The 26,844-nt window shown below is 35.2% G+C and overlaps 1 protein-coding gene across 1 annotated transcript in view; it reads right to left on the reverse strand.

The window, feature by feature from the left end:
- Nucleotides 1-26,844, reverse strand: part of LOC150107699 (ubiquitin-conjugating enzyme E2 Q1) — a 201,965-nt gene that overhangs the window by 155,621 nt on the left and 19,500 nt on the right. Inside the window, exon 2 of the mRNA XM_090392011.1 lies at nt 10,936-11,040. Within this exon, the coding sequence (XP_090248137.1) occupies nt 10,936-11,040 (105 nt within the window). The remainder of the gene's footprint in view (nt 1-10,935; nt 11,041-26,844) is intronic.

Raw genomic sequence — 26,844 nt, forward strand, 5'->3', positions numbered from 1 at the left:
CAACAGCCAACGAGGAAATTCCCAGTAGCCTGCTGAACTAGTCTACCCCTGCCTTCAACTCCTTTTTCATACATTCATATTTGCTTACTACCATTCACTCCTTCCATGTTTTCTACAACACTTTTACTATTCTTCCTTACATTGTTAATATTAGTTACTTTACTCTCCCACCTTCCACATAACTTGCATTTTTTGCACTTGCACATAAAACATTCTTATCGCTCTTTTTCTCTCTCACTTTCAACCATTCACTCTTAAACAATGAGTATATTGAACACCCTACATCATACGAAATGCCTTATGCTAAACTCAGTGAACAAAGAAGCCTTGGCTGCAATTTCCCTCACATGCATTAGTGCCATGAAAAACACTTTTTTGAATGACATTGCATATTAAAGTTCACACACATTTGGCTACACGGTCTGAAGTAAAATACCACATATAACTACTAAAATTACTTACAATATATTTACTAAAATAAAGACTTATCTGTAAGGAAGCACCATTACTACACTATTGTCACCCAAGATTAACCTCTCTACCGGCCATGGTTGGTGGATGAAATAGATGAGACCAAATTGCACTTCTTACCCATGTTATTCAATAGGTGTTACAGAATCATATCCAGATTTAATGACCGTTTATAGACGTCATGGCCAGTTGGGGTGTTAAATCAATATAATCTCTTGTTATGCATAACATACATGTCTGTGTTTTTCTTGAAGAAAGGCTTAGATGTTTAATAAGCTTAAACATGCTTATTAAATAATTTAAGGAATTTACAATGTACACAGGATATAAATTAAATTAAACTTTAATCTATATTTCCAATATTTCGGCAACGTCACTTTGCCATCTTCACAAGACCTTAAAATAAAGACACGTGCATGCAGGCGCTACACACAGTAAATGAGGACGAAGCAGGAAGCTATCGTTTCTCCTAAAAGTCCTGATGGTGCGCCCTAGCAGGCTATGTAGGTATTCTTTGCTGTTAGGCTAAAGTTCTTCTGATGTAAGAACCCAAATTTGGGGCAGTCTCATTCAACAAAATTCGTTGAGGTTTGGACTGCTTCTTAGGGCTGATGGCCGATTCCATGAATAACCTTTCAAATTTGAATTTACTACGGTGTATTACCGTGGCTTTCTTCCACCTTATTCTATGGCGTGTATCCAGAGCATGGTCTGCGAGACCAGAGTGGCTGTACTGGTGAAATCTGATGTAGTCCTTGTTTTCTGAAATTCTGATATTCACTGTCCTGCCTGTTTGGCCAAAGTAGGACAGCTTACAGCTGCAAGGAATCTGGTAAACACCAGGTAGGTCTAGGGGAAGTGGTTGGTCTTTAGTGGAGTGGATAAGGGACACCAATTTTCTATATGATCTGTAACAAGAGGTCAAGTTATGTTTTTTTTTAGGATTTTGGTAATTTTTTCCGAGATGCCTCAGATGTAGGGAATGGTAATGGATTTAGAGTAATCCTTGTTGTGAAAGGGGGCTTGTGGTTTACTGGTTTCAATATTTTTTGGGGGGGGATAGCCATTGGCTAGGAAAATTCTACAAATAAATAGAGGGGACAGCCATGGGTTCACTACTCTCCCCACCCTTGGCCAACTTTTTTATGGAGACTTTTGAAGAGAAAGCCTTAAACTCTGCCCCACAAAAACCAACCACATGGCTTCGCTATGTTGATGATGTGTTCGCTATTTGACCACATGTCTCTGATACACTCCTCTCCTTCCTAACACACTTAAACAACCAACACCCCAGAATCAAGTTCACCCTGGAAAAAGAAAAACAACAGCCTCCCTTTCTTAGACACACTAGTCACCCGTCAGCTTAATGGAACCTTGGTTTTCTCAGTTTATAGAGAACCCACCCATACAGGCAGATACATTCACCAACAATCCCCCCCCCCCTCACAACAATATGGAGTTAAGAAACTACACAACAGGGCTAAACTTATCGTTCAAATGACAGTGACCTAACCACAGAACTAAACCACATCCTCAACACTTTCTCAGTCAATGGCTAACCCCCCCCCCCCCCTAAAAAAAATCCAAAAAATATTGAAACCAGTAAACCACAACCCCCTCCGCCCTTCACAACAAGGATTACTCTAAATCCATTATCATTCCCTACATCCAAGGCACCTCAGAAAAAATTACCAAAATCCTAAAAAAAAAAATAACTTGACCTCTTGTTACCGACCATATAGAAAATTGGCATCCCTTATCCGCTCCACTAAAGACCAACCACTTCCCCTAGACCTACCTGGTGTTTACCAGGTCCCTTGCAGCTGTAAGCTGTCCTACTTTGGTCAAACAGGCAGGACAGCGAATATCAGAACACAAGGACTGCACATCTGGTTTCACCAGTACAGCCACTCTGGTCTTGCAGATCATGCTCTGGATAGACGCCACAGAATAAGGTGGAAGAAAGCCACAATAATACACCATAGTAAATTCAAATTTGAAATTCTATTAATGGAATCAGTCTCAGCCCTAAGAAGCAGTCCAAACCTCAACAAATTTTGTTGCATGAGACTGCCCCAAATTTGGGAGACTTACATCAGAAGACTTTCAGCCTAACGGCAAAGAATATCTACATAGCCTGCTAGGGGACACCATCAGGACTTTTAGTAGAAACAACAGCTTCCTGCTTCATCCTCATTTACTCTGCGTAGTGCCTGCATGCACGTGTCTTTATTTTAAGGTCTTGTGAAGATGGCAAAGTGACGTTGCCGATATATTGGAAATATAGATTAAAGTTTAATTTACATCCTGTGTATGTTGTAAATTCCTTAAATTATTTAATAAGCATGTGCGTGTCTGTATGAGTGAGTGAGAGAGAGAGAGAGAGAGAGAGAGAGGGAGGGAGGGGATATGAGAGCTTTACTCCAATCATCTGAAATTCAACCTCCTAACCATGCCTTCCAAATTATGCAGTGCAGCCACTATAAAATTTTTATACTTTGACATTCCAGGTTTTTGATAGCTTTTTATGTATTCTTTGATTGCATTCTTCTTGAATATTTTCTACCATTGTTCTGCTACTTCTTGCTTCATTTAAGAATTCTTAAAAGTAGTTCTTTCAAACCATCCAATATCCTCAGTTTTTATATCTGATTCCTTGTACAATATTCTTTCCTTCATTGTTTTCGCAACTAAGCTTTTTAATAGCCTTCAAAACATTTTGGTACCCTTGTGATCTCTATATATTTTATCTTCTTGAATCTTGGTAAAGTGTTCCCATGAATTGTTTAGCTACTTTTACACGTTGCCTCACTTTCTTACATATATACGTAAGAAAGGAATCAGAAAGGAGTCAGAAGCCGACCAGGGCTTCTGACCTAATGTCCAATCCTCACCTTCACGTGGTGCACCCTGTTGGGTATCTACTTGGATACTGAACGAATGAGGATGGGCTGGCAATTTGGGATTTAGCCGACCAAATTGTATTCTTATTGGTTAAACCAAAATAAAAAATGATTGTACAACGTGACAAAATTTCATGCCGGCTGGGGCGTCGCCCGGTTAAACAAGGCCCCCGTTGTTTTCGCCAGGGAACCAGGGCAAACAGCGAAAAGTCAGCTACTGGAACAAATCTGAAAAAAAAAAAACCCCAACTCAACATCACCAGAGTTAAAGATCGGTACTATCAACGTAAGAAGCCTGAATGGCAAAGAAATGGAGCTAGCTGAGGAATTAGATAAGTACCAGATCGACGTAATAAGGGTGACTGAAACAAAAAAGACCAAAACTGGCGAGATCTTTCTCAGCAATAAATACAAAATGTTATATTCAGGCAATGAGAATCAAGGAAAAGAAGGAGTAGCCATAGTATTCAACACAAAATACGAGGCTAATCTTCTTGAATGGCAGTCAGTCTCAAGTAGAGTAATGTGGGCAAATATGAGAATGGGGAACTGGACAATGAGACTTATTTGTGCCTATGGTCCCACAAAAGGTTCTACAAAGGTAGAAGTGGAGGAATTTTTTGAGGCTTTAGAAAAAGCAATTGACACGATGAAAAAGGAAAAGTTGGTCCTTGTTGGGGATGTAAATAGCAGAGTAGGAAATGATTGTGAGACATACAAAAATATTTTGGGAAAATTTGGAGAAAAGAGCAAAGCTAATAATACTGGCAAATATCTGTTGGATTTCTACTCAGGACATGGACTGGTTATTACTAACACCATCTTCCAACATAAAAATGTGCACAAATTCACATGGAGAGAAGAGGCTAGTAATAAGAAAAGTCTCATTGACTATGTTATTGTTGATAGTGATGTTTCCTCCCTGGTGCAGGACACCAGAGTGTACAGAGGATTTGAAATTGGAAGTGATCACTATTTAGTCTTAAGCAAGATAAAATTGAATTTCGTACTGAAAAGAATAACACGTAGGAAAGTTTTAAAGCAAATAAAAGTTGAGGCAGCTCTCAGATGTGAACTGTAGACTAAAATACACAAAGATTATTGAAGAAAAAATCAAAGAGTTTGAGAACAGGAATCAAACCTTGGAGATTCAGTGGCAAACTCTGAAGAAAACATTGATTGATTCTGCCAGAGAGGCATGTGGTGAGGTTGTCTGTAAGGATAAAAAAAATCACAACTCCCTGGTGGATACAGGAAGTTAAAGAGGCAGTGAAGGAAAAGAAGAAAGCATATCAAAAGTTCCTGTCAAATAAGTCAGCTTTTGCTCTTAGAGCATATAGAGACAAATGCAAGAATGCTAAACACTGTATAAAACTAGCTAAACAAAAGTCATGGGAGGACTTTGGCAAGAATATAGAAAATAAATATCAAGAAGGTGGCAAAATATTCTGGAGATTGTTGAAGAAGCTTAGAAATGGAGGATAGAGTGCTGTAAAAGGAGTTAGAGATGATAAAGGTGACATGAAAACAGGAGAAAAAGATATCCTTGAAGTATGGAGTAATTACTTCGAAAAATTGCTAAATGAAACAAGCAGAGAGCACAGTGGTAAAAAACACTGACCAGGCATGCAGTCAGTTATACATATCCATACTTGAAGTAGAAAAAGCCATCAAAGGCTTGAAATGTGGAAAGGCAGCAGGAGTAGATGATATTCGACCAGAAATGCTGAAGTATGGTGGCATAAGAGTCTTACAGTGGTTGCAATGCATAGTTCAGAAAGCCTGGACAGAGGGATGAATTCCCGATGATTGCAGTAGAGCTCTCATAGTACCCATATATAAAAAGGGAAATAAAACTGCATGTGAGAATTACAGAGGTATTTCCCTACTGAGTGTTCCTGGCAAGATCTATGCAAGTATACTTGAGAAACGGTTGAGAAGAATTGTGGAAGAAAAGCTTGGTGAAGAACAGGCTGGATTCAGGCCAAATAAAGGCTGTCAGGATCAGATCTTCACTTTACGACAAATAGTCGAGAAAGCATGGGAATATAACAAAGATCTGTATTTAAGTTTTGTCAACCTGGAAAAGGCATATGACAAGGTGCCAAGAGAGAAGCTATTCAATACGCTGCAGTTATATGGTGTCAATGGGGCATTATATCAAGCAATACTTAGTCTTTATTTGAGTTGTAAGTCAGCAGTTAGAATTGAAGGACGTACAGGAAGATGGTTTAATGTTAAATCTGGTGTGAGACAAGGATGTACATTATCTCCTCTGTTATACATTATCTATATGGATCACATTATGAAGGAAAGTGGTATTAAACATGATATCAAAATTGGAGATGTAAATGTCAGCTCTTTGCTTTATGCAGGTGATGTTATACTTCTAAATAAATCCGCTACAAGTCTGCAAGATTCTCTGACTAAATTGAATAGCTGTTATAATACATATGGTATGAAGGTCAGCAATAAAAAGACAAAGACAATGAAAATAGGCAGAATCATTGAAAATGTCAACTGTGTTGTGAATGGAGAACCTGTGGAACAAGTAAAACATTTCAGTTATTTAGGCACGATTTTTACTGAAGATGGTAAATTAAATATAGAAATAAACAGAATCAACAAAGCTGGTATGGTGGGAAGTCAACTGAATAAATTCATATGGAATAAGAGAGAAATTAGTCGGAACACTAAATTAGCTGTATACAAGACAGTGTTCAAACCAGTTTTAACTTATGGATCTGAGAGCTGGGTCAGAAATAGAACACTTGACCAAAGACTAGAGACCGCAGATATGAGAGTCCTGAGAAAGATTAGAGGCATGAACAGATTGCATAAATGGCAATATCATATTAAAAAACGAGGATATCAGGAAAGAACTTGACATTGTCAGCATCCATGAATGCATTAGCATAGCTAATCTCAGGTGGTATGGTCACTTAAACAGAATGGGCGAGGAAAGATTAGCAAAACAAGTGTTCACTGCCAGGTTGGCAGGAAAACGACCCAGAGGAAGACTAAGATATAGGTGGATTGATACAGTACAAAGTGCCTTATACAATAGAAATATAAGATCTGATAATGTTGGAGTCTTGACAAGTAACAGACTGATTTGGAGGAAAATTGTAGATAGGAAGTTAGTAATGATGTAAATTTTTCATGTAGTACTATCATATCCTGTACACCCCCTTGAGGATACATATCAGGAATATGTATATGTATATGTAAGATGATGATACTCTTTACATTACATGCTGACTTACTTGCTAGAAACTTTCACGATACTTTCCTTTTCCACTGCATTTTCCATTATTGTCTCTAACTTCCCTATGGACTGCTTTTTCCATCCTAGCAGAAAATTTCGTCACATAACTAGCTGAATCAAAGTTTTCTTCAATCTGTCACTAAGTCTCATTCTCATTTTGAAGTTTCCATTTTTCTTGAATAATCTTTGTATATTTTAGTCTATATTTTTCTTTTCAATGTGAAATAGAAATTTGTCATGCTCAAAACTGAATGGATTACTTCTTATTTCAGATTGAAAATTTAATCTTTATGATGGAACATGGTGTTTGTAATGAATAGTGAATAGAAATTGCAACACATTTACCATTACTATTAACTTTTCTTTTGTCTCCAAATTTCATCGTAATTCTTGAATTACGATGAAATATCCTCAAGGGCTGTAACGAATACTATATAGTAATTTAAACGTTAATGTACTATTACGTATTTATCAATAAATTTCTCCAAATTGATATACTGTCTGATCTTATATTTTGGTCTTCTAAAGCACTTGCAACTGCATCAATCTATCTATATCTCGATCTTTCTCTAGATCTCCAAATTTTACCAAACATTTTTACATGATATTCATTTTTTAGTTTGCTGTTTACATCTCCAACAAGGACAAACTTTTCCTTCATGTCGGCTACCTTCTCTAATGATTGGAAAAAAATTCCTCTGCTTCTTCCTTAGACCCGAGTCTCACATTTCTTCCTTAGAACCATAGGCAGAAATAAATTTTTCACTGTCCCATTTTCTTTTAAATTCACCAACAGCTTTTTGATTGGCAAGCAATTTCAAGTAGAATATCACTGTGTTTAAGTTCATCATCATCATCTTGAAATTCCTGCCATGTACCCTCAAGGGGTGTACAGAATATGATAGTACTACATGAAAAAAATTACATCATCACTAACTTCCTATCTATAATTTTCCTCCAAATCAGTCTGTTACTTGTCAAGACTCCAACATTATCAGATCTTATATTTCTATCGTCTAAGGCACTTTGTACCATATCAATCCACCTATATCTTGGTCTTCCTCTGGGTCGTTTTGCTGCCAACCTGGCAGAGAACACTTGTTTTGCTAATCTTTCTTCACATATTCTGTTCAAGTGACCATACCACCTGGGATTAGCTCTGCTAACGCATTCCTGGATGCTGACAATGTCAAGTTCTTTCCTAATATAGTCGTTTTTAATATGATATTGCCATTGATGCCATCTGTTCACGCCCATAATCTTTCTCAGGACTCTCATATCTGCCGTCTCTAGTCTTTGGTCAAGTGTTTTACTTCTGACCCAGCTCTCAGATCCATAAGTTAAAACTGGTTTGAACACTGTCTTGTATACAGCTAATTTAGTGTTCCGACTAATTTCTCTCTTATTCCATATGAATTTATTCAATTGACTTCCTACCATACTAGCTTTGCTGATTCTGTTGTCTATTTCTATATTTAATTTACCATTTTCAGAGTTTGCCACTGAATCTCCAAGGTTTGATTCCTGTTCTCAAACTCTTTGATTTTTTCTTCAATAATCTTTGTGTATTTTAGTCTACAGTTCACATCTGAGAGCTGCCTCAACTTTTATTCGCTTTAAAACTTTCTTACATGTTATTCTTTTCAATATGAAATTCAATTCTATCCTGCTCAAGACTAAATAGTGATCACTTCCAATTTCAAATCCTCTGTACACTCTGGTGTCCTGCACCAGGGAGAAAACATCACTATCAACAATAACATAGTCAATGAGACTTTTCTTATTCCTTGCCTCTTCTCTCCATGTGAATTTGTGCACATTTTTATGTTGGAAGATGGTGTTAGTAATAACCAGTCCATGTCCTGAGTAGAAATCCAACAGATATTTGCCATTATTATTAGCTTTGCTCTTTTCTCCAAATTTCCCCAAAATATTTTTGTATGTCTCACAATCATTTCCTACTCTGCTATTTAGATCCCCAACAAGGACCAACTTTTCCTTTTTCATCGTGTCAGTTGCTTTTTCTAAAGCCTCAAAAAATTCCTCCACTTCTACCTTAGTAGAACCTTCTGTGGGACCATAGGCACAAATAAGTCTCATTGTCCAGTTCCCCATTCTGATATTTGCCCACATTACTCTACTTGAGACTGCCTGCCATTCAAGATTAGCCTCGTAATTTTTGTTGAATACTATGGCTACTCCTTTTCCTTGATTGTCATTGCCTGAATATAACATTTTGTATTTATTGCTCAGAAAGATCTCACCAGTTTTTGTCTTCTTTGTTTCAGTCACCCCTATTATGTCGATCTGGTACTTATCTAATTCCTCAGCTAGCTCCATTTCTTTGACATTCAGGTTTCTTATGTTGATCGTACTGATCTTTAACTCTGGTGATGTTGAGTTGGGGTTTGTTTTCAGATTGGTTCCAGTAGCTGACTTTTCGCTGTTTGCACTGGTTCCCTGGCGAAAACAACGGGGGGGGGAGGCTTGTTTAACCGGGCAACGCCCCACCCAGCATGAAATTTTGTCATGTCGTACCATCATTTTTTATTTTGGTTTAACCAATAAGAATACAATTTGGTCGGCTAAATCCCAAATTTCCAGCCCATCCTCGTTTGTTCAGTATCCAAGTAGATACCCAACAGGGTGCACCATGAGAAGGTGAGGATTGGACATTAGGTCAGAAGCCCTGGTCGGTTCTCCGCATTCCTTTAAAGGCTATGTGGTGGTCTCCTCTCAGTTGTACAGCTTTGACCTTTAAGCACTCCTGACCCTTAATACTAAAGCTACTACTTTCTCATCATTGTCTGAATATAACATCTGATTATTCAAAACAATCTCACCTGGTTGTCTAGTTTTGGTAACAATTATGTCATTTTTTTGTCTAAATAGAATTACTAATCTAATCTATACAGTAAAAATGTTCTAATGTAAAAATAATGTAACTATTTTGTTAAAAATGAAATGTTAAAAAAATACAGTTGATTTAATGAACACAACCATTTTATCAGTGTTACTTTTGTGTGACGTTTAAGTAAAACGCAACTTTATATATATATATACACAGGGATCAAACAAATTATGCAAACCTATTTGTCCCAAATCCCTCCTCCCAAATTTTTTAATGTGTCCCAATAAGTCAATATGAGTTCTATAAAGTGATTATTTTTTCTTAAAAAGATTTTGTTTAGAAGGTTATTTATTATTAAATAAAAATATTCTATTTTGTTCAGTCTGGTCACCACCCTGTAGAAAGAATCTCAGTTTGATCCAGATTTTCTAAGCATGGACAATTCATGCTTAGAAAAAATTTGTTTTAAAGAAGCAATGAGAAAAAAAGCTTCAAATACTGGGGCAGTCGATGGAAGTTATACTAAAGCTGCTAAGGTTTCTAAACAGTAGCCACAATGGCATTTAATCTTTGTTCAATAATTCTTAAAATTAACAGTAGATCTATCCTACACTTATCTTCCCCCCCCCTCAAATTTTTGAAAAACAGATGTACCAGGTACTTCATGTACGTTGCACATGTCAAAATTATAGTAACTTATCACTATACATTTCAGAAAATATTTTCTGAAATGTATGGTAATACAAGTGAAATGAGATACAAGGTATCTCAAGGAAGGTAAAACATAATGAACACAGATGTAGGAATTAAATTTTTTTTACTCACTCTTACCAAAACTCAGTTTAAAACTAATACCATAACTAATGCTGTCTAGTAGACATTTAATACTATAAATAATGCTATAGTCCGACCACAGAAGCAAGAGCTACCGGCAGACTGCCAAGAAGAGTAAATTCATGTTGAAGGGGAGAAAAAAATAGAGTGATGTAAGAATTGGTCACCAACATGCGAAATCACGTGCTTTATACGTAAAATTTTCTAACTGTTATACAAGCAAAATAGTTACCACTTTAAAAACTACAATGTTCATAAAAGAGAAGTTAATTTTCTGACATGTAATAATAAACACTCATTCCACAATACGGATTGATTACCTATCATTGGAATGGATTCTCCATTTGACATGCGCAGAAGTGTCTAAGTATCTGTGGGTGTACTATACTAGATAGCATTATTCAGTTACAGAGAAAAGGATGATTTATGCACTCACTATATATTATCAACCTATATTTTCAGCAACTTTATAAAAGCATCAAAGATAAATGTTACCGATATGACAGCACATAATAAAATTAAAGAAAAACATTTATTATAATTACTTCAAAAATGAATGCTATTTCATACATGTAATTAACAAAAAAATTAACAGACTGCCAACTTACAAGATTATCTCTTCCTGAAGTATTTGTTAATAACTGAACAGCTGACGTAATACAAGGATCTTCAGTCTCTGCAAACCAGACAGGAGGAGTGGAAGGATAGGTTTCCTGCATAGAGCAAAAAATAGCATAACATGGTAAAATTAATAGTGATTTTAACCAGCAATTCCCACTGTTTGTTTGAGAATAACAAATTTTAAATTTTGCAACACAAAGAATGTTAATTTGCACATCAAAAAGTTAGCTTAAACTTAAACTGAATGCATCTTTGTAACACCCATTGCAAATACTGTTAGTTGATAGTTATGCATCTTTGCACCACCATCAACTAACAGCATATCTAAAGTAGTGGCGAAGGTTTCGGAAAAGTTGGTAAGAGATTGCATACAGAAATAGGTTGACAGATAATCCATACTTTGCAATGAACAATATGGGTTTACTAAGGGAAGATCATGTATGATCAACTTGATCACATTTTTTTTAATAATGTGATGGTTAGGTTAAACAAAGAGAATGGATAAATGATACTTTTGCTAAAGATTTTGGCAGGATTCAGCATGGAAGACCTGTTGCATAAATTGGAAAATATGGGATTGAATTATAAAATATTAGCATGAATAAGAAGATGGCTGACTGGTGATATATGGGGGGATGCGAGTCTGCAAGATTTAAGGTGACAGACATACAGGTATTTGCTGATTATGTAAAGATGGTCAGGGTAATCACGAATGTAACTGACATGCAATACTTGCACAAAATGATTTGAATAAGCTGGAATTGTAGGCATGTGAAAATGGCTATCAGTTCAATGTTGGTAAAGTTATGTACTTTACTAACATTATCAAAACGGTATGATAATGGTAGGGTTGTTAGAAGAAACTGACCAGGCTTGGGATCTTAGGGTTTTAGTAGACAGGAAGTCAAAGTTTAGGGCCATATAGAAAAGATTAAAAATACAAATCAAAAGATGACTGGCAATGCTGAAACAAAGTGACATGTGAGAGTAGAGAAAGAAGTCATTTTGCCTCTTTATAAGGCTTTGAAACTTCATCTGGACTATTGTATGAAGATCTGGTCTCCTGGTTTTTGACACGATGCAGATGCAATAGAAATTATGCAAGGGAGTGTTAAAGATAACATCAGGACTGTGGAATGTAGGTTACGAGAGAGAGATTGCAAATTTATGCTAGCCAACAGGAAAAAGAAGGGTGATATGATAGAGACCCCCCTAGCCTGGTCAGTTTCTTCTAGATGGAATTTTTTCATTTTTATAGAGAAGACAACAGGGTATCCATGGAAGTTGAGAATGAATGAGGTCAAGAAAAAGGGTTGAGAGCTAGAATTTTTCTCAAAGCAGTGAGTAACTAGAATAGCTTGCCTTTGCAGTGAGTGATATGTGGCTTCCCTTCTCTTGTAATAATCTCAGAATTAATTTCAGACTGTGAGAAGAGAATAAAATCTGAGTACAATTTGTGATAAATTTTATGGGAAAAAAAATGAATGAAACAATACTAATAATTACGGGTAACTTTTTAATATTACAATAATTTTGAGATGTAGTTGCCAACTTTTTGTAGGTATTCACTATGAGTCAATTTGCATGAATAATAAATAACCAGGTTGTAACTCATTTTTATTATTATTAACACTAAAATTATTTCCTTGACATGTTTCTATGTCTGACAACATCTTCAGGATATTTAACATCAGTAAAAAACTGACAAAAAGCTATACTTTTCCCAACAGCTGCTATTCTTATATATGTAGACTGGAATGATAATTTAATCATGTGTATCATTAGGCATGTTAAGTGTAGTCTCTACATTGTTTTGTAAACTCTGTACTTTCTGATGAATCTTGTGATAACCCAGAAATTAATTACAAAAGGCATGATATCTGTACCATTCATTAGCAATGCATCAAGAAAAATAGCCCAAATATTAAAATAAGTCAAGATCAGAACATCCTTCAAACCAGTTAACACCTTATGAAGCTTCCTATGTTCACCTAAAGACAAAGTTCCATTTTATAATCATGGAGAATAAAGGATTCCATGTTCTTGTAGAAAAATGTAAGTCAAACTGGGAAGAGAATGTTCTTTGTTACATATTTGTTTCGTAATCTGTAACAAAGAACATAAGCAATGTTAAAAACAAAAGGGAGGAAAAAATAGTGGGTCACAGTGCACATCCTCAAAGAACATCATGTGATAAATTGGCAAGCATGATCCATGCCTCAGAAGACAATCAGTTCGACAGATTGTTCTTCCAAGGTCATTTGCTCAAAAGGCACGCTAAATAGAAACCAAGAAGTGATCATTCACGGCATTTGGAAACAGTCACGACCTCTCTTATGCCAGCAATCACATATAGAGCTTACACAACAATGTAGAGCCTGCACATAACATGCTTTATGATACACATGAAGAAACTATCATTGGTGGAAAAAGTCGCTATCCCTTTGCAATTCAATTCCATACTGGAAGAACAAACTTTTATTCTTTGTTTATTTGAGAGAGAGAAATCATAAAATACATAAGTATCAAAAATAAGTGAAACCAATATATATTAGGTTAGGTTTTTTGTAAACCATTATCAAACTTCCCATTAGGTTGACCAACCAACATCTCATGTATAGGCCCAACATAAAAAAGAGAGAGAGAGAGAGAGAGAGAAAAGAATTTTTGTCCATGTTAATTACAGAAGTGACATCACTGAGATATTATTTTCAGGTTGTTTAAAGTTATGGCCAAAAGAACTAAGCTATGAGTCTAGCTTATTAATTGTTCTCTGGTTGATTTTGTTATGCAGGATGATAAACCAGTGTTACAGAAACATATTTTAACACGGGAGTTTTCTCAGAAATAATATCCATATTTTAACTGTTCTATAGGTTTTTGCATTCCCCACTGAGAATGTAAAAACCTATCCTGTGACTTCTGCAATAGCCAACTCACCTCGAGTTGAAAAGAACTTATAAATGTTCTTTGTATCCTATATAGAATTCACACCCCACGTAAAGATGTTGCTACAAAATGCTGCAAGTCGCTACACAGATGAAATCTACAATTTCCATAATTTATAGTAAATTCAAAACACAAAAAAGTGGTTGAATATATAGTACTCTAATACTAGTAGAATAACCATAAAGTGGGATTTTGTCTCTGCAATTTCAATAAATAACAAATAGTTGGAATATAGCAGCTGGAAACATGTGTTGGATTTAAATATGAATAAAATGAAAGTGCATACACTGAACAAATAACAAAGAAATCAAGACTGACCACCATACCACAGAAGAAATTAAGAATTTTATATACCTGAGGACTAATGTTGATATTGCAGGTGAAACTGACAAACCTTGATAAAAGCAAAAGGAAACAGGCATCTATTTACCATGATATCTATTATCTGCACTGCTATGATTCTTGGTAAGTAGATGCTTGCTTCCTTTGCTTTTGGAACATATTTAAAAAAAAATAATAATAAAATAAAAATCCACCTGACCATGATTTTCCAAGATCAGCAATTCCACACCCTAGTTGAAATGAATGAATTTTGATACTACCTTTAGTGACAAGTAAACACATGAGTAAAGAACTTAATCCATAAGATGTTAGGTCACAAAATATTAAACATATGCACTCAATATATATTTTCAAGCTCACCAAATTTTGACCCACTTTTTACATCTTTATGTCTTAGTTATTTTTCTTGTTTCCATTCTGAGACAAAAGAAATTTTCAACCTATTCAGCAAACGTTATGCTCATACACTGCACTTTCAGTCAAGACATCACACTCAGAGTATATATACACATGAATGTCTTGCCTGTTTTGGAAGTTCAGAACATTTGAAGAGATTTTTAATACTAAGTGAATGTTAGCAATTCGGTATAATATTCCTTTGAATTGGTAAATTATTCATGTAGTTACTGATTATCTGTTTACAAATCTTAACATTTCAATGCAAAACTTCATATCACTGAAACAGATGCAAAGTTGTGTGGCTATTTTAACATATAAACACAACTATCCATTGCAAGTTTTTTTTTTTTTTAAATATATATATATATATATATATATATATATATATATATATATATATATATATATATTTCTTTTATTTTTGAGCAGGCTTCCAAAAAACACATTTTCATTGAAATTTAAATTTTTCACTTTTGTTTTACAATTCTTATTTTGCATACATATAATATGTATGCAAAAATTATAATTATAAAATTATTAATTTATGAAATAATCAACAATAATACATTTTCTTATAAAAGGAAAGGTAATGTTACTGAAAAAACCATATCCCCCATTTTTTATATTTTATGAAATTGACTACAGTGATATTTTGTGGTTTCAATTAATCGCATAACACAGGCACCCTTTGTAGACCTTTTCAAAGGGTGTTTGCGTATTCAGTATATTATTCAATATTGAATAATATACTGAAATCATCCAAATACATTAATAAAACCAAAATATGATCTTTACTAGCAATGTGAAGGCAGTGTTATGTGGATCAAAGATAAAATAGGGAAATTGAAAAAGAAGGAAGCCAATTTATTTTTTAAAAAGGTATTTTGTATAAATATTTGTCATAACATAAATGTACAGAAGAGAAATTCTAAAGAAAACTGTGACATGAATCTTAGAAGGAAAAGTAGAAGGCCTCTAAGATGGCAAAGAATTACTGGACAGAGGCAGAATTAGTTGCAGGACAGAAGTAATAACTAAAGGAGAGGATCTCAGGCATGTGTGTCACAATGTACAAGGGTTGGTAAGTAATCAAAGTGACATTTTCAAACTCTGTAGCAATAATTCTTGCATGGCTCATCTAAAATTGTTTCAACATATCTAAATTATAATTCAGATATATGCTAAAACTATCATAATAATATTATAATAACAAATGGAATTCAATGGCCAGCTTTAAGGTTTGTAATAATTCTATTTGTTCAGAAGAAAATTCAGATTAAGAAATTGTATACAAACATCTTTATATGGGCTTTTTCAATTGAAGAGAAGTTAGTCAATCTCATATGGAGGTAGCAGGGTTTTTCATTCTGCATACAGGCAAATCCTCGATAAGAACACACAATTTACAGGTAAAAAAAAAAATACTATTAGTGGATTAGTGGTAGATAGATGATATTGTGTTTAGTTGGTGGATTAAGTAAGAGGTGGAAATAGTGAGTTGTGTGAAATAGATCTAATAGAATACCCAGCTACAATGAATCCTTGGAGATGTGATATAATAGTAACAATACCTATATGCACTAAGTGAATATGCATGTGAACCAAAATGAATGATTGGATTTCATCTACATTATGATTAGTATGTTCGACAGTCTTAATTCATATCCAACATGTCACTCTAGAAAGTTTACTAAATATGATGATACAGATGATTTTGTGGAGATCTACACCAATGTTTATAGTAACTGTTTGTTGTTTAAAACACAAGAAGAGGATCTAAGGCATGTGTGTCATAGGGCACAAAGGTAAGTAGGTTAAATATTAAATTATAGAAAGAACATCAAGTCGATATGATAATCTTGGAGTACAATTTATTAAATTTCCTCGATCAAACTAGATCAGCTTTTGTCTTGATTTAAAGGTTGATAAGAAAAGTATTACCATTAACAACCTATGTTTATAGGCCTATTAAAAATTTTATATTACTATAATGTTTGAAGAAAGTAAAATTCTTCCACCCAGATCAAATGCTGTTGGCCTAGTCTTCTTCATTGTCTCATCTACTGCACTCCAGAAATTTACATTCTGATCTCATTGCTACTTTGGTCCGCAAGCTTTGCTCTTCAAATTGAAATATCACATGCAAAGATCTCCGTCTTTCCTTTTTTTTTCTTCTTCTGTTGGTGTGATTTTTATGATTGTCTCAATTTACATATCTACTCTCAACTCCACTTTCCAGTATAAATTTTTTATATATCATACTGTCATTACTTTGTTTTGCTTACATTTACCTTCAACTCAATTTGATTTACACTTGATCTAGTTTTCTTAATTTTGAAGTAATCTGCATCTTCTTACAAGAGACATCATAGGCAAAACAAAGATAAGTTATTTATTTTATCTTGCTAATTTTTCATGAATTAGAGAAAGTAAAATTATTATTAAGAGAGACCTCCAGGGAGTCAGGGACTCATCAGGGAAGGTCACATACTATACGCACCAGCTATTTATGCTTATTCTTGAATTCATTCACATTACTTGCACAAACCACATCCAATGGCAATCCATTCCAATCACGCACCACCCTACGAGAGAAAAATCTAGACCTCACTACCTTAGCGGAATTCATTTTCAACTTCTAAGGATGCCTTCCTGTCCTTTCACCACCCTCAATAAAATGAAAAATTCCAAACTGAAATCCTGTATGACACTTTCAGGATGCCTACAGTTTGCTAGTGTCTGCAGTCTACAAATTCCTGTCTTCATTATCAGTATTCCACAATCCTGATATCATTTTTAACATACTCCTTTTCACTCTCTCCACTTTATCAAATTACAATGGAAACCAGACCTGTGCACAACAGTCCACGTGAGGTCTTATCAAGACATGGTAAAGAGGCAAAAATTACATCCTTATTACATCTTTTATTTGCAATCTTTGCTAGATGGCCCCAACCTTCACTCCAAGATCCCTAGCCGGATCAGTTTCTTTTAGCATAATTGCACTAATATAATATGGATTGATTAGATATCCAATGTCAAAGTGCATGACTTTACATTTACTGACATCCATTTTCCAATGCCCACAATTCCAGCCAATTCAAATCATTCTGCAAGTTCTGCATATCAGCAGCATTCCTGATTACCCTACCTATCTTTGCATCATCAATAAATAGTTGTATGTCGCGTGTCAAATCTTTCCTAACATAATTAATGCAAATTGAATAATAGTGGATCAAGGACTGATCCTTTACACCACTAATTACCTTAAATCTTGCAGACTAACATTCCCCATATACCACTTTTTGATATCTGTCAGTCAACAACCATCCTTTTGACCACGCTAATATATCCAAACCCATATTCTCCAATTTAAGCAACAGTTTTCCATGCTCTATTCTGCCAAAAGCCTTCGGCAGAATAGAGCATGTTGGTTGACAGTGTCAACCAACATGCTCTCCAAAGTGATATATCCACTGTCAACAGGTTGGTTGAGAGTGCATATATTGGTCTTTGGACCACCCTTGTGCAATGGGATTACCATACATTCTTTCTATTCCAGCAGAATATTCTGTTCTGAGACTCATATTATATAGCATCGTCAAAGGAATAGTAGTTCAGCTGAACACTCTTAGCACCTGGTGCTGATATCCCATTAGTCCCTATTGATGAATTCTTATTAAGTTTATGCAACAGCTTTAATACCTCCTTCTTCATACACCTGAGTTTCTTCAGAAGAGTTAGCAGTGAACTGAATGTTGCATAAAGTAGGTTGATAGCTTTTAGCAAAATGGGCATTCATTAGTTGAACAACCTCTTCTGCAAATTAAAGATGCCAAGAAATTATATTCTTGGTTAATCCTTTATCTGAGCGTAAGCAAACAAAGTTTGCACGTGAAGTAACTTCATGAATAATGGACTTCACATCACTTGCCTTAGTATCTCATAATGAAAGCACATATTTTTGCAGAGATGTATAATGCTATGCATTAGGGTCACTATGTCTGTAAGGATATTAGTTCATTAATCTCTTGACATTCTAACCCATGAAGACTACAATATGTTGCTGAAAAGATATTCCTATATTGGTGAATATTTGCAGAAAGTAGAATTTTTAACAAGACAATGTTCTATGAGGAATAATTTATCTTATTTTTTAAAAGTATAATTGTTTTCTATCAGTGCATTTATAATGACCAATTTTAAGATCCGCATTAGAAGAATATTAAATTGATGAAATATATTTAAATTACAGTGCACACTTTCATTCATATCAAGGTACTGAATGAGCATAGCAAATTTCTATTTCAGTTAGAGGGCTTTTTGGGGAAAAAAAATAATAGAATCTTGGTATCACAATAAGAATCTCAGTTTCATCATGTTTATGCATTCAAGTAACTACTTTTTCAGAATATCTGATTTTACTCATACTAACAGCTGCTGACAGAACCAATGACCAACTACCATGGATTCAGCTATATACAAACATGACTAAGGAATCTCACTTTTATCTTAATAAGCACAGAGGATAGCAAAGTATCATTCTGCCACTTGCTGCGATAAATTGAATATTCTTTTACCATTAGAAATTATATCTTCAATTTCATGATATATATCCTCAAGGGGTGTTCAAACTACTATTATTATTACCACCCCAAGACCCCATGGAGTCAAAGACTCATCTGGGAGGTCATTTTATCTCTCTCTCTCACACACACCCACACACCTCATCATACCATGTCTTAAACACACTCAACCTCCTTGCAGACAAAACACTCTCAGGCAAGGCATTCCAATCATTTACAATTCTGCACGAAAAAACCTGCTTCTCACTCCCACTTTATACAGTTTCCAGGGATGACCTCTGGTTCTCTCCAGATCTCCCACTATTTTCTGTAGAACTTCTCTAGCATTGATCCTACAACAACCCCTTACTAACTTGTAGGTCTATCATATCTCCCCTCTTCCTCCTGTCCACCAGACTCTGCAAATTACATCTTCTCAATCTTTCCTCAAACTCAACTTTCCAGAGGTTAGAAACCACCTTAGTCAGTCGCCTTTGGACACTTTCCAACATCTCTCTGTCCTTCTGAAAACCAGGTGACCATATCTGGGCACAATAGTCCGTGTGTGCCCTAATCAAAGCCTTATACAATGGAACAAGAATCTCCCTACTTCTACAAGTCAGTGTTCTCCACATCATTCCCAGAAGCCTTTGTGTTGTCTTCCCAATTTTGGCTATGTGTCCCCTAAATTTCAGATCCTTATCCACTATCACCTCCAGATCTCTTATTTCCTCCACCTCCAACAATATATCCTCACCAAGCATAAATTCTGCATCTCATCTTTGTTTTCCAAATTTTAAAACCTTACATTTTGCAACATTGAACTCACATCCCAATTTCTGTGCCCAATCACTCTGACAGCACTGCATGATTAAGTTTACATTATTAATCTCCTATCAATTTTCCTCAAAATTAGTCCATTACTTGATAGCACTCTGCTATATATATACATATATAAAAACAGGTGCCTCTTCAAATATGAAAACATTTGTAAAGTTAAAGATCAGCAAGTGGCATCATTATCATAGCTAGTATTGTTAATTACAGAAATACAGACTGTTGCCACAATGTTAAAACAATGACTCATGTTGATGAGTATTATCTCTAGATGTTTTCCTACTAACGTAATTAGTTAAGTAAATTTAGTTACTAAACCAATATTTCACTTTCTTCAAAGCATCTTCACAGTCACAAAGAAATATACTAAGCACTACTCTCACAATATACTACTCTTGAATGGATGCAGATAAGACAAGACATGACAGTTTCTATGTTTCTCCAGACAGTTCTTCCAGTTTGTCCAAAATAAATTAGTATGCAGGAGTAAAGGATAATCTAGACCAGGTGTGGCCAACTTCATTCTATACGAGAGCCAATATATGATGAGTGTTTAGCGTCACGGGCTACAGACAGAACTTAAATAAAAATAAACTCTGCATTTTTTCAATGTATTAAATTACTATATTTGATAAATCATTTTACTACTGGGAGAACAATATAAAATGCTTGATTGATTTAAATATAAGTTGTTAAATTAAATTACATATTAGAATTAAGAATATAAATTGTTTCAGTCATCAGAAATAATGAATATAACTAGTATATGAATCAGAAAATCTGAGGTCGAAATTAATAGCTAAATTGATAATACATATAATTTAATATAGTTTTTATCCTGACTCGGGCTTCACAAAATCCTATGGTTACGGACCGCGGGCCTGCTGTTGGCCACCTATGGTCTAGATCATAGGTGGCCAACAGCAAGCCGCGGTCCGTAACGTGATTTTGTGAGGCCCGAGGCAGGATAAAAACTATATTAAATTATATGCATTATCAATTTTAGCTATTAATTTTGACCTCAGATTTTCTGATTCATATACTAGTCACATCCATTATTTCTGATGACGGAATCAAGTTATATTCTCAACACTGAATCAAAATTGCTTTAAAAAGATTATTCAATTTATAAAATCTACTGCTTCTCTGTGAGAGTTGTAGTAATGGGAGTGGTAGATTTCTATGCGCTCCAGAGTAAAGCATCATTGAAAGTCACTTGCTCTGCTCTGGTTACAGTGATCAGTTTCACAGTTAACAGTGTTATTTTTGCAGTTTGTGTCCCCTGGTCAGTTACTTCAGCCTTTATGTATTATGAATAAGAAACATAAGATCTGTGAAGAAAACAGGTCATTTCAGGGCAGCATGACATTATTCAATGTGTCATGCTGCCCTGATACCAAGGGAAAAATATCCTGCATTGAGTGATTACAGCTTGAGAATTGCATCTATGCTTGGAAGCACATACATAAGTAAATGCACTTTCTCAACTATAAGGCGGTTAAATCGTCACAAAGAAGCCAAATGACTGATGACCACCTTCAGGATTTGTTACGAATATCGTCATCATAATTGAAAACAAGTTCATCGACTTTGATGAACTTGTTGCTGCACATGAACGCCCACAGTGTTCTCATTAAGTTGTGTTACATGTAAGAAAACCAGAAATATGTAATTAAATGTAATTTAACTTATATTTAAATCAAACAAGTATTTTACATTGTTCTCTCAGTAGTAAAATGATTTAACAAATATAGTAATTCAATACAATAACTATTGCCTTGAAAAAATGCAGACTTTATTTAAGTTCTGTCTAAAAGTGTGCGGCCCGTGACGCTACCACTCATCGTATATTGGCTCTTGTATGGAATGAAGTTGGCCACTCTTGATCTAGACTATAGAGAGAAGCAGATAAGGGTAGCTAATTTGTGGTATGGCTTGAAGGAATCTTGTGGAATGCTCCCTTTTGAAAATAGATGAGATTTCTCCTGAAATGCCCTGGATGTAGGAAATGACAATGGATATTGTGTGTTCTAGATATTTTTTTTTTTTTAAAGGGGGAAGAATTGAATTCTAGGATGCATAACTTAAATTGTTTATTTGTGAAGGGAAAGCCAGTGGCTAAAAATAGTGTCCTGGATGTGATTAATTTCATTGGGCAAGCTAACACAGTCAGAGAAGATAGTCCTAGCTCTATTTGCTAAGGTTATAATAACTCCAGACTGCTGGGAGGAATAGTGTTGATAGATGTACCCTCCAGTGTGGGTAGGTGTTCTATAGAAGAAAAGATCCTCAGGTGTTCGCTGCTGTGGCACATTAAAAACATTTCCAACACATACCAGTCATGTAACCAAATGGAGAAGAAGTTGATAGCATGCATAGCCATACTGTGGCTTTGAGAAGGGCAGAGCTTAGAGCCACATTTTCAAAATGCTCAATGAAAAGATTGGCAGGGGAAGAGAGAAGCACAGCTGTGCAGTCAGTCTGCTTGTAGGTTTTCCTTTACCAAGTAAAACAGCTGGAACACATGGTAAAAATGAATAAGAAGTTGATATGTCAGGCGGAAAGAATCAGAGTGTTTAGAGGTTTCTTTTAATGGTAAGTGAGTAGGGAGGCTATATGTAAACTGAATCATTTTGATGAAAATGATTGGTAGGGTCAGTTTGAATTTAATCCTGAACTCTGTCCCCCCTCAAACCTACAGTAAAGCTAGTTATATTAGGATGTTCTCCATTTGGCCACATGGCAAGAATATGTTGGAAATACATCAGAACACCTGAACAGCAAACATCTCAAGATCTGGTTTGCCACTGAAACAGAAAACCACCACATACTCTCCATGACACTTGCCACCTGACTAACTACACAATGGATTCTTTTCTGTCTACAAAAAAAAAATCTACCCAACACTAGAAGGTATACATTCATCATCTATCACATCACCATCCCTCTCAGCAGTATGGTGTTATTAAAGCATTTGTAAATAGAACTAGAACGATAGAATCTGACCACAATAGCTACTCCAGTGAAATCGATCACATCTGGGACACTTTTAGTGAATAGCTTTCCCATTCACAAAATCAAAAGAATTCTTCCATTCCCCCCCCCCCATAAAAAACCCATTATATTCCTCACATCTGGGACAAAACAGAAAAAATTTCATACATTCTAAAAAGGGTAAAATATGTTGACCTCTTTCAAGCCATACCAAAAATCAGCTCACCAAAAGATCCTCTCCATCATCTAGATCACCGTGGTGTTAATAATATCCCTTGCTCTTACACACTCTTACAAAAATCAATTTGGAAAAACATAGGAATTGGCTGTATTATCTGCACTACAGCCATTTTGGAAAAACCAATGAATCCAATTGGATTCAGTGATTGGCAGAGTTCAGTATGTTTGCCTGCACACATTACTGTATATTTCTTTGTGCCAGTGAAGATGCCTTGGTAAAATATTCACTTTATAATCTATAATTAGCTAAATAATAATATTTAATTAAATTCGTTGCTATTCCCCACATCTGCGACATAACAGAAAAAAAAAATCTCATACTTTCTAAGAAGGTATAATATGTTGACCTCTTTCAAGCCACAACAAAAATCGGCTCACCAAAAGATCCTCTCCTTAAAATTTAAATTGTTTATTATTATCTCTAGATGCGTGTTTTCTCTGCTAAGCCTCAACACCAGTGATAATCAACACATCTAAGCTTCCAACACAGTTTAAAACCATGAACACCATAAATATCTCAGTTAATTGTTAAGTTTGCAAACGTTCTTGGATTTTACATTTCGGTCTACTAAGATTATCCTAACCACATCAATCCATCTAACATCTTCGTTTTCTTCTGGGTCTTTTTCTGCCATTAAATACCTGTTTTGCAAACGATGTCCATCCTATTCTGTATAAATGACCATACCACTTTAAATTAGTTTTGCTCACACATTTTCAAATGCTAACATCAAGTTCCTTTCTGATATTTCCAATGATTCTGCCAATGATACCATCTCTTCTATGGAGAGGGATATATGGTAATATACTTAGATTTCGTAACGACTTTTGATAGATTACCGCATGATAAGTTGATAGTCAAACTAAAGCGGATGGGGAGGATATTCGATTAGTGCATTAGATCGGAGATTGGCCATCTAACAGGTATCAGCAAGTTGTGTATGGGGGAGCAATATCCCAGAAAAGGAGTCACTAGTAGTGTACCTCAAGGGCAATGTGCCCTCTAAATTTTTGCTGTGAGTGTGTGCAGAAATTTGCCTTCTTTTGAAAAGTATGTGCACACCCATATGCATCACCATACTAATCATTTAGGCAAAAAAGTTAAAAGATTTTAGTTCACTCTTTACCTTCTGGTGTCAATGGGACGTCAGCCAGGTCACCCCAACTCCCCACCGCATTCCCACACACGGCAGTAGCCTCCCCAGTAAACAGTCGGAAATCACAATTCACAAGCCTTGGGCAGGACTTGATCCGGGGACTTCGTGCATACGAGGCCAACATGATTCCGACTGTACTAGATAGGATTCTAAGTGTGTGTATTATTACCATCACCAAGTAAGTTGTGTGACATCGATCACAGAGCTAACATAAATATTTTATTTGTATTTAATATTGATCTGATTAGAAGTAAGAAATAAAGTAAAAAAAAAAAAGATAACACTAGTGACTGATTGCCTTTAATAAAATTTTCTAACTTTGCAAATAACTCTAAACATACATAATAAAATATTCCCATTACTAATTCTCACCTTGTTAAACATTCATAATAAGTCCGTTACTAATTCTCATCTTGTTTAGTTCTAGCTTCTCTTTATTTTTTCTCTCTTCTGTCTTTGGCATTCACCCACTCTTTATGCACACTATCTAAATTAATTGAATTTCCATATAATTGGTAACTTTTCACTCTCATTAGCATATCCAAATGACATTCTCCTAAACAGTTTCTAAGTTGGTTTTTTATTCGATTCATTAGACTAAAACCTCGCTCACAGTCTGCACTAGTTGCAAGGAAGGTTCCTCCAATATCCATCAACTTTGCCAAATCACAAAACTGCTCATTTTGAAGAGCAAATACAACCATTTGTGTAAAATTTGATATCGTTTTGCATTTAATTTTTTCTTGTACAGAAAATTTGAAATCATTAAACTGAGTAATTATTTCTGTAGTATCATCCAGAAAATCATGATATTTAAGACAAAGGGTATTAACATGTTCTTGAAAATCTAGTGTGCGCATATTTTTTGCTTTGTGCGCTAGTTGTAAAACGTGTGCACACGCACATGCGTACAGTTTAGAGGGAACATTGCTCAGGGGTCTGTTTTAGGGCCATTACTGTTTAACTTGCATGTTAATGATATTAGTGAAGATTTGGATGGAGATATTCAGTTGTTTGCAGATGATGCAAATTAATAATTAGAAGAAACACACGTATAAACCACAGTGAAAATTATTTAATTGTAAATATTTCATCCTAAGTATCTTAGGACATCATCAGTACAGTATTTAAACAAAATTAGGAATAACATACAGTTAGGGCGCATGATTACAATAGAATCTCATGAAAAACGTTAATTATTTAACACAATTTTGTATGATAATTTCCCATACTTTAGGAATGGTAAGAACGTCGTTGCAGTTTAGGTTTGGTCTGTGTAGTAGGGCTTCAGAACTTTCTTTGTATAAACGTTCATGTTTAAATAAAGATCTATGTAAAAGTTTAGCCTTTTCCCAATGGATCCTATGGTTTGGATTTTCAATTCCGCGTTGAGAGAGGCCAGATTTCTGCGGTTGATGTTCCAAGATGCACTTCTGAACAGACCTACCTGTCTGTCCAAAGTAAGATAATTTGCATGGGCATGGAATCTCATAAACACCAGGTAACATCAAGGGTGAGAATTTGTCCTTAGGAGAAGGTAATAAGTTGTAAATTTGGTTGATAGGTTTGTAAGTAGTGGCAAAATTGTTACCTGGTGTTTATGAGATTCCATGCTCATGCAAATTATCTTACTTTGGACAGACAGGTAGGTCTGTTCAGAAACGCATCTCGGAACATCAAGACCACATTTGTCTTCTTAAACCGCAGAAATCTGGCCTCTCTCAACACGGAATTGAAAATCCAAAACCATAGGATCCATTGGGAAAAGGCTAAACTTTTACATAGATCTTTATTTAAACATTAACGTTTATACAAAGAAAGTTCTGAAGCCCTACTACACAGACCAAACCTAAACCGCAACGACGTTCTTACTATTCCTAAAGTATGGGAAATTATCATACAAAATTGTGTTAAATAATTAACGGTTTTTTTTTTTTTTTTGTACTATTTTAACACGTTATGCACGTTTTCATGAGATTCTATTGTAATCATGCGCCCTAACTGTATATTATTCCTAATTTTGTTTAAATACTGTACTGATGATGTCCTAAGATACTTAGGATGAAATATTTACAATTAAATAATTTTCACTGTGGTTTATACGTGTGTTTCTTCTAATTATGAATGCACCACAGGTTTCGTTATTTAAAAAAGATGATGCAAAGTTAGGACAACTATGAAAAGTAGAGAAGTGGCCTTAAAAGAAGACTTGAATAAATAATTGAGTGAATGGGCACGGGAATGGGGATGCAAGTTCGACATTGCAAAATTTAAGGTTTTAAAATTTGGGAAACAAAGATGGATTGTAGAATTGATGCTTGGTGGCGATGTGGAGGAAATAAGAGATCTTGGGGTGATAGTGAATAAGAATCTGAAATTTAGGGGACACATTGCAAAATTGTGAAGACAACAC

Source organism: Typopeltis vanoorti, chromosome 4 (genome assembly GCF_054136105.1).
Source record: "Typopeltis vanoorti isolate ZY-2024b chromosome 4, IOZ_Tvanoo_1.0, whole genome shotgun sequence".
Classification (NCBI taxonomy): domain Eukaryota; kingdom Metazoa; phylum Arthropoda; class Arachnida; order Uropygi; family Thelyphonidae; genus Typopeltis; species Typopeltis vanoorti.